The sequence below is a fragment of the Bison bison genome, unplaced genomic scaffold, assembly GCF_000754665.1.
Source record: "Bison bison bison isolate TAMUID 2011002044 unplaced genomic scaffold, Bison_UMD1.0 scf7180017864249, whole genome shotgun sequence".
Classification (NCBI taxonomy): Eukaryota; Metazoa; Chordata; class Mammalia; order Artiodactyla; family Bovidae; genus Bison; species Bison bison.
The window spans coordinates 984439-994213 of NW_011494821.1; the positions used below are offsets into that span (position 1 = coordinate 984439).

The 9775-nt window shown below is 39.6% G+C and overlaps 1 protein-coding gene across 1 annotated transcript in view; it reads left to right on the plus strand.

Moving 5' to 3' along the window:
• RABEP1 (rabaptin, RAB GTPase binding effector protein 1) overlaps positions 1 to 9775 on the plus strand; it is a 104280-nt gene that overhangs the window by 34652 nt on the left and 59853 nt on the right. Inside the window, exon 3 of the mRNA XM_010847507.1 lies at positions 1703 to 1849. Within this exon, the coding sequence (XP_010845809.1) occupies positions 1703 to 1849 (147 nt within the window). The remainder of the gene's footprint in view (positions 1 to 1702; positions 1850 to 9775) is intronic.

The following is a 9775-nucleotide window of genomic DNA, read 5'->3' on the forward strand; positions in this document are numbered from 1 at the left end:
ACCAACCTAGATAGCATATTCAAAAGCAGAGACATTACTTTGCCAACAAAGATCTGTCTAGTCAAGGCTATGGTTTTTCCACTGGTCGTGTATAGATGTGAGAGTTGGACTGTGAAGAAGGCTGAGTGCTGAAGAATTGATGCTTTTGAACTGTGGTGTTGGAGAAGACTCTTGAGAGTCCCTTGGACTGCAAGGAGATCCAACCAGTCCATTCTGAAGGAGATCAGCCCTGGGATTTCTTTGGAAGGAATGATGCTAAAGCTGAAACTCCAGTACTTTGGCCACCTCATGCGAAGAGTTGACTCACTGGAAGAGACTCTGATGCTGGGAGGGATTGGGGGCAGGAGGAGAAGGGGACGACAGAGGATGAGATGGCTGGATGGCATCACTGACTGGATGGACATGAGTCTGAGTGAACTCCGGGAGTTGGTGATGGACAGGGAGGCCTGGTGTGCTGCGATTCATGGGGTCGAAAAGAGTCGGACACGACTGAGCAAATGACCTGAACTGAGGGCCTTCAGAGATAATATCAGATCATGGTTAAAATTTTAGTAAATTGTTATTATCTGGTTGTAGGGATCCGAGACCTCTGCTGACCTAGGTAATTAGGTAGACATGTTACTACTGATAACACGTAGTATTATCTCCCTTTCTGGGAGAAGGAAATGGCAACCCACTCCAGTATTCTTGCTTGGAGAATCCCGTGGACAGAGGAGCTTGGTGAGCTGCTGTCCATGGGGTCACACAGAATCGGACACGACTGAAGTGACTTAACATGCATTCATACATTGGAGAAGGAAATGGCAACCCACTCCAGTATTCTTGCCTGGAGAATCCCTTGGACAGAGGAGCCTGGTGCGCTGCCATCTGTGGGGTCGCACAGAGTTGGACACGACTGAAGTGACTTAGCAGTAGTAGCAGCAGTTACTGTCGATAAGCATCCCCTGGAGCAATTAGGGTCATAGCTTTGTGGCTGGGTTGCTGTTGCGGTGAAGGATTCCGCCAAGAGTTTAGATTTCCCTCTCCTTGGTTGAACCAAAATACTCTCAGGGTTTGGTCAGGATAGGTGTTTATATAATCAGCTGTGGCCAAATTATAGAGCTCCTCAAGTAAAAATGGGTCCCAGTCCCTGCCATACCATAATCAATCTAAAAACCGGATAATCTCCCAGTAATGGAGAGTTCATACAGAATTTACAGTTCTGTATCCTTTCTATATGAAAGGTTTTTTCATTATGATTTCAGTATAATGAGCCATTTTGAAAGTGGGAGAGTGGTTCGGTCTAGAATAGCTGTCCTAATCAGAGTGCCCTTTAGATTTTGCTTATAACACATGAGAGAGACAGGAACTAGCAAGATTGGCAGTGGATTTGTTTGTGGGACAAACAGCCCAAATAATCCAATATTTAACACATCCATAAGTGGATGGACGTACTTAGTTATACAAAGGAACTTTGAAGCTTTCTTTTGGGAAATATGCTTTATGTGATTCTCCATGTATGTACTGTTTCAGCTTACAGGATTCATTCACAACGTGTGAATTAAGTTGAGTAGAAGTGTCTTTTTTGAAAAATTAGAATTTCCGGGAATATATTGGATCTTTGGGAGAAGCTTGACCACTTGTTTCTTTATAGAAATATGCAGCTGCAATACTAATCAATTCTTGTAACTTAATTTATAAATAAAAATTATTACTTGTTAACTAGTATTTTTCTTTTCAGTTTCTCTTCAGCAGCGGGTGGCAGAATTGGAAAAAATTAATGCAGAATTTTTACGTGCAAAGCAACAGCTTGAGCAAGAATTTAATCAAAAGAGAGCAAAATTTAAAGAGTTATATTTGGCTAAAGAGGGTAAGTTTATAAGTCTCCCCCAACCCCTGTACTAAAACGGTCTTAAAATTTTTTGTCCAGTTTCTTGGTAGTATATACAATGTTAATTTTAATCACTGAATAAATCTTGATTTTATTTCTAGTTGCATTGTATAGTAGAAGTCTATTTAGAGGTTAGGGTTAAGAATGAAATTGTAAAACAAGTTGAATAATGCATTATTTAGATATTTCTTTGTCTTTTGACATTAATGATATTTAATATGGTAGGCTAGATAGTCCTGGGACACAGGACTTTCAGTCCTCTTAGCACTTGGGAGATAGCCCCAGGTAAATCAGGACAGTTGGCATTCTAATAATAGCCTTAGCTGTGTTATATTAAAACTGACATTTCATGTAATTTATTCAACAAATGTTAATTATCTATTAATATGTTTAATACCTACTATCAGGTAGGCATTGTGCCTTGGTGCTGGGTATACAGAAGGGGCAAGGTTCGTGTGGCTCTTGTACTCATAGAAGTTTAATTCTACTGAAGAAAAAAGATTAATAGTGCACTTAGTCGCTCAGTTGTATCCGACTCTTTGTGACCCCATGGACTGTAGCCCGCAAGGCTCCTCTGTTTGTGGGATTCTCTGGGCAAGAATATTGGAGTGGGTTGCCATGCCCTCTTCCAGTGGATCTTCCCAACCCAGGGACTGAACCCAGGTCTCTTGCATTGTAGGCGGATTCCTTCCTGTCTGAGCCACCAGAGAAGCCCAAGAATACTGGAGTAGGTAGCTTCTCCCTTCTCCAGGGGATCTTCCTGACCCACAACGCTCTAAGAGATGACACCTTGCAGTGGCTTTGATTCCATGTCCCTGCCGGACTCTGCTGAGTCCCCAAAAAAGCAAAGTGTATAAGGCAAATGAACAAAGTGTATAAGGCAAATGTATGAGAGCATATCATGAGGGAACCCTACTCTGAAGGATGATGGGAATGGTTTACATTTTGGATATTGACATAGGAAGGTATAGATATGGTTTCTAGAGCCCTCTAGACCAGTGAGTGATTCTCAGAATATGATTGTGAAATAGCAGCATCACATTAATAATCTCCTGGGGAACTTGTTAGAAATGAAAAATTTTGGAAGCTACCCCAGACTTCTGAATCTGACACTTTGGAATTAGAGTCTATAGCAATTGATGTTTTAAGGCGTTCTCCAGTTAATTCAGATGCACATCAAATTTTGGGAATAGATGCTCTAGTATAGACCAGCAGCTTTTAGACTCTAAAGTGGATAAAAATCACCTGGAAAACTTGTTGGAACACAGTATGTTGGGCTGGAGCCTGAGAATTTGTGTTTCTAATAAACTTGTAGGTGATTGCATTACTGCCAGTCCAAGGGCCACAGTTTGAGAACCATTACTCTAGACTGGTGATCCTTCAACATTTAAGTTTATCTACTCTGTAAAATGTTTACATACACCCCTTGTTCCTTAAAAAAATTTTAATTTTAAATTTAAAAAGATTTAAAGTATGTAAAATCTATTGTACTGTTAATTCTGACAATTTAAATAAAAAATTCATGCTTTAGACATATCCAGTATAGTCAATCATAGTGATTTATGATAATATCCATCACCGATCCATTGAATTAAAAAAAATGTGAATAAATTCTTCAGCAGGAATTTTACATTTTCCCCCCTCCTTGTGTTAGTTTTAACATCTTCCTTGGAATTTTATTCTAAAAAGTGATTTTTTAGAACACAAATTTGAGTGTGCATCAGAATTTTACCTCTAGTGTTTATTTAAAGGACGATTGCTGGGCCCCACCCCTAGAGTTTCTGATTCACTAGATCTGTGGGATCCTAGACTTTGGATTTCTAGAAAGTTAACAAGGTAATGCTGATGTTGTTGGTTCAGGGACCACACTTTTGAGAACCACTAGCCTACAGTAATATTTTGTGCTTGAAAGCCATTAGAAAAATTGGTCTGATTGCTCTGCAATAAGCACATAAATTTCTTTTGTATTGCAGTATTGCTGTAATTTAAACTATGCAAGTGATTATATCATAAATATTGTATACACTTAAAAAATAGTATGATAAGGTGTAAGAATTACTGGAAATGCAGGTCTTAAGAGATATATTGGTTCTCCTGCCCAATTAAGTCATTAAGCTCTAGTGAATATTATTAATGTCTAGAAAAAGATATGTTTCAGTTTTTTTCTTTTCTTTCTTTTTTTTAACTAGATATAAGTTGGAAATTCCCTGGTGGCTTAGTGGTTAGGATTCGGGGTTTAACTGCTGTGGCCCGTGTGCAATCCCTGGACAGGGAACTGAGATCCCACAAGCTGAGCAGCACAGCCTTAAAACAAAACAAAAATAGATGTAAGTTAAGCCCCTGGTCTGATAAATAAGTAGATGTAAATAGAAGTTTTTCTTTTTTTAAATAGTGATTGTTATTTTATTCTCTTAACTCTTTCTGAATTATGTGTTCAATCACCCAGTGCTCTAGCTTCAATTTTATTTTATAGATTGACAACTCAGATAGGTCTTCTTTCAGTTTTGTTGAAACAGACTTTGCAGTCCATGCATGCATGCGTGCTAAGTTGCTTCAGTCATGTCTAACTCTGTGACCCCACGGACTGTAGCCCACCAGGCTCCTCTGTCCATGGGATACTCCAGGCATGAATACTGGAGTGGGTTGCCATGCCCTCCTCCCCAGGATCTTCCTATCCCAAGGACTGAACCCATGTCTCATGTCTCCTGCATTGGCAAGTGGGGTCTTTTATCACTAGCGCCATCTGTGTGACCTGCCAAAAGATTTGTTACCCAGTTACTAGTCATTCACTTTGTTACTGACATTGATATTTTTAAATTATTCCTCTGGTTTTATATCACGGTGGAGTTTTTACACAACAAGGCAGTGAACCATAGTAAAACTCAGGATAGGTGAAAGCCTTTCATTTGTTATGTAGGGAGAAGGGTATTAAGAAAAGAGAGGTGCAGAGAGAATCTACACATAAACACGTCTCTATTTTAGGAAAGATTTTTATGGAAGTTGAGGATCTAGAATTTGATTCCGTTAAAACACCATGTGGCTCTGAATCCCTTGGAGGATCTTTGCGTACCCACTCAGGCACATGTAACTCACTTTGAAAACCACTGTCCGGGAGTGGTGTTATTCAGACTAGGTTGTAGCTCTTTGATGGAAAGCAGAATTGAATGGGTTGTTACCAGCAGTTTTTTGAAAAGAAATACAATGGAAAATAACAGAGTACATTATTTACCTGGTAAGGTTAAGTAAGTATAATTGAACAAAATTTTCTGTTTTAGTTACATATACACATGTATGTATAGAGTTGTGTGATAAAATACATTTTTTGCTGTGAATTATGGTTAAAACAGTTTGAAAGTCACTGTTCTATAGGATGGAAGGTTGCTAGGGCTCACAGAATTCAGCCCTTGCCTTGGAAAGGTTTACTCACTGCAGTGTGGGATTGGATGGTTTTCTCATGGGTTGCAGGAGGGCTGGCTGTTCCCTGTTAATTTTTTTTCTTCATAGGCTGACAAGGAGATGGGAAAGCTAGTGTTCCAGTCTAGGCATGGTGGTAGTCTGCAAGACACTGTCGAGGTTGGGATGAATGAGATATGGTTTTTATCTTCAAGAAAGTATAGTTTTCCTTATCTTTTCTGAAATTATAAAATTGTCTTTTCTATAAAATTCTGAAGAAATGAAAATGACTAAGAAACTCATTTCTGAAATACATGATCAATTGCAGTTTTATATAGAAGCAGCTCTGAATGTGGGTTGGTTCAAAAACATACCTGGTATGTTAAAATTGCTTTGAATACATCTAGACCCAGTAAATAATCTGTATGTATACATTTGTATCTTTACTATCTGAAGTTCTCCGTGAACTTAAACTGGCCATAGAGAATAGATGAGTTAACTTTTTATGAATTTCTCTTTGAGAGTTTTCATGATCCTTTTTATGAATTTCTTTTTGAGAGTTTTAATGATCCTTTTTGACAGTTTTTAGTGTCATTTCTAAAGAAATTGCACAGTGTGTAAAAGGTAAAGGTTGTTTAGTTTATGGATGGCTTGGCTATTTGCCTAAACAAATTTAAAGATGTCCTGTAAAGCAGCAGCTCATCTTGTTGCATGAAGTATAAATCTAGTCTTCTATGATTTTCACCTGGGGTAACAGTATAAGTCATGGTATTGTTGTGTTCAGTAGTCTTTGTATGTTTTATCTTTCAGCAGATCAGGTCACAATAACCCCAGAAGTCCAAATATTGGTATTTTTCCCAATTAGAATAGCTTTTGCTTTGGTGTTGTAATAGCTGTGCTTTCATTTATTTGGAGAGTGGCTGAAATAGAAGTGCAAATAGTACTGAGAAGTACTAACAGAGGGTATTACTTCTTGGCTCCCCTTACTGCCTTTTCCTGCCTTAACACCCATTCTTTTCCCAGATGACATCAACTGGGAATGTTATAAATACTTAAAAATTCTGTTACTTTTCTGCTGAGATTGAAAAAGGGATTTAACTTTCTAAAGACAGTTTCTGATTTAGGTTTCTCCTTTAACCAGTTTCAGTACAAAGCTTGGCACTGCAACAGTGTTTGTGTGTTGGAAATCCTCAGTTTTGAGCAATGAGTAAGAGCCTGTTACACAAGGAATCAAACAAAAGGCCATAGAGTTCTCAATTTGAAGGAGAATAGTAGAAATGGAGCTCATGTTAATCACCAGAAGACAGTGAAGTTTTCTAGTGGTGTTCAAAATTGATTTTGTACATGGTCATTACTTATATAAAGCTCTGATGCCAACTAACCAGAGCAATAGTTAAAAGCTTGGTTTAGGAAGATACATAAAAAGAATTCCAGGAGAAGAGAATAGAGGGAATAGTAAAGAATATTTGAGGAGATAATGACTGGAGTTTTTCAAGCATTAAGAAAGAGAAGTGTGTCTTCAACATAAGTATGGAGTACCAAGTAGGGTAAATAACAGTAAATTTATACTTTAAAGATATAACAATTTTGAGCAATGAAATTTTAAAAAGCTAGCAATGATGTACCCAGGAAACCAAAAAATACAGTCTTTTATATTCATCGGTTCAGTTGCTCAGTCGTGTCTGACTCTTTGCGACTCCATGGACTGCAGCACGCCAGGCCTCCCTGTCCATCACCAGTTCCCAGAGTTTACTGAAACTCATGTCCATCGAGTCAGTGATGCCATCCAACCATCTCATCCTCTGTCGTCCCCTTCTCCTCCCACCTTCAATCTTTCCCAGCATCAGGGTGTTTTCCAATGAGTCAGTTCTTTGCATCAGGTGGCCAAAGTATTGGAGCTTCAGCTTCAGCATCAGTCCTTCCAATGAATATTCAGGACTGATTTTCTTTAGGATGGACCAGTTGGGTCTCCTTGCAGTCCGAGGGGCTCTTAAGTGTCTTCTCCAACACCACAGTTCAAAAGCATCAATTCTTCGGAGCTCAGCTTTCCTTATAGTCCAACTCTCACATCCATACATGACTGCTGGAAAAACCAGAGCTTTGACTAGACGGACCTTTGCTGGCAAAGTAATGTCTCTGCTTTTTAATATGCTGTCTAGGTTGGTCATAACTTTTCTACCAAGGAGCAAGCTCTTTTAATTTCATGGCTGCAATCACCATCTGCAGGGATTTTGGAGCCCCCAAAACTAAAGTCTGTCCCCGTTTCCACTGTTTCCCCATATATTTGCTATGAAGTGATGGAACCAGATGTCATGATCTTAGTTTTCTGAATGTTGAGTTTTAAGCCAACTTTTTCACACTCCTCATTCACTTTTATCAAGAGGCTCTTTAGTTCTTGGCTTTCTGCCATACATGTGGGTCATAAGGAGCACTTAAAAAATTATGTATATCTCAAAGGAATACTTTACATATTTTAAATGTCAAGCTACTTATCATGTTTTCTTACCTAATGCAGTTGGAAAAATTTTAAACAATGTGAATTTTTTTTAAAAGTTTGGAAACTAAGAATGCATTCTTATTGTTCATAAGTTAAAGAGGAAATCGTAATGAAGACTGTAAACTACTTATAATACAGTGAAGATACTTGTGGGATGCAGCTAAAACAGTACTTTGCAAGTAAGCTTATAACTTTAAAAACATTTATTAAAATTAGTTTATTAAAAGATGTGAAGATGTAAGAAAGTGAAACTAAGTGATCTAAATGTTCAACTTCAAAAGCTAGAAAAAGAGTGAACTCAAAGAAAATACAAGAAATAAAGCAACAGAAATGGAAAGTGAAGTTGAGTTAAGCCCAATAAAATCAAAAGCACATGTTTTGGATGTACTTTGAAAAGATAAGAGTGTTCATGCTGCTGCTGCTAAGTCGCTTCAGTCGTGTCCGACTCTGTGTGACACCATAGGTGGCAGCCCACCAGGCTCCCCCATCCCTGGGATTCTCCAGGCAAGAACACTGGAGTGGGTTGCCATTTCCTTCTCCAATGCATGAAAGTGAAAAGTGAAAGGGAAGTTGCTCAGTCGTGTCCGACTCTTGGTGACCCCATGGACTGCAGCCTACCAGGCTTCTCCGTGCATGGGATTTTCCAGGCAAGAGTACTGGAATGGGGTGCCATTGCCTTCTCCGAAGACTGTTCATCAGTTCAATTCAGTCGCTCAGTTGTGTCTGACTCTTTGCGACCCCATGAATCGCAGCACACCAGGCCTCCCTGTCCATCACCAACTCCCGGAGTTCACTCAGACTCACGTCCATCTAGTCAGCGATGCCATCCAGCCATCTCATCCTCTGTCGTCCCCTTTTCCTCCTGCCCCCAATCCCTCCCAGCATCAGAGTCTCTTCCAATGAGTCAACTCTTCGCATGAGGTGGCCAAAGTACTGGAGTTTCAGCTTTAGCATCATTCCTTCCAAAGAAATCCCAGGGCTGATCTCCTTCAGAATGGACTGGTTGGATCTCCTTGCAGTCCAAGGGACTCTCAAGAGTCTTCTCCAACACCACAGTTCAAAAGCATCAATTCTTCGGCGCTCAGCCTTCTTCACAGTCCAACTCTCACATCCATACATGACCACAGGAAAAACCATAGCCTTGACTAGACGAACCTTTGTTGGCAAAGTAATGTCTCTGCTTTTGAATATGCTGTCTAGGTTGGTCATAACTTTCCTTCCAAGGAGTAAGCGTCTTTTAATTTCATGGCTGCAGTCACCATCTGTAGTGATTTTGGAGCCCCCAAAAATAGTCTGACACTGTTTCCACTGTTTCCCCATTTATTTCCCATGAAGTGATGGGACTGGATGCCATGATCTTCGTTTTCTGAATGTTGAGTTTTAAGCCAACTTTTTCACTCTCTTCTTTCACCTTCATCAAGAGGCTTTTTAATTCCTCTTCACTTTCTGCCATAAGGGTGGTGTCATCTGCATATCGGAGGTTATTGATATTTGTCCCGGCAATCTTGATTCCAGCTTGTGTTTCTTCCAGTCCAGCATTTCTCATGATGTACTCTGCATATAAGTTAAATAAGCAGGGTGACAATATACAGCCTTGACGTACTCCTCTTCCTATTTGGAACCAGTCTAACTGGTGGGTCATGGTGGAGAGGTCTGACAGATTGTGGTCCACTGGAGAAGGGAAGGGCAAACTACTTCAGTATTCTTGCCTTCAGAACCCCATGAACAGTATGAAAAGGCAAAATGATAGGATACTGAAAGAGGAACTCCCCAGGTCAGTAGGTGCCCAATATACTACTGGAGATCAGTGGAGAAATAACTCCAGAAAGAATGAAGGGATGGAGCCAAAGCAAAAACAATATCCAATTGTGGATGTGACTGGTGATAGAAGCAAGGTCCGATGCTGTAAAGAGCAATATTGCATAGGAACCTGGAATATCAGGTCCATGAATCAAGGCAAATTGGAAGTGGTCAAACAAAAGATGGCAAGAGTGAATGTTGACATTCTAGGAACC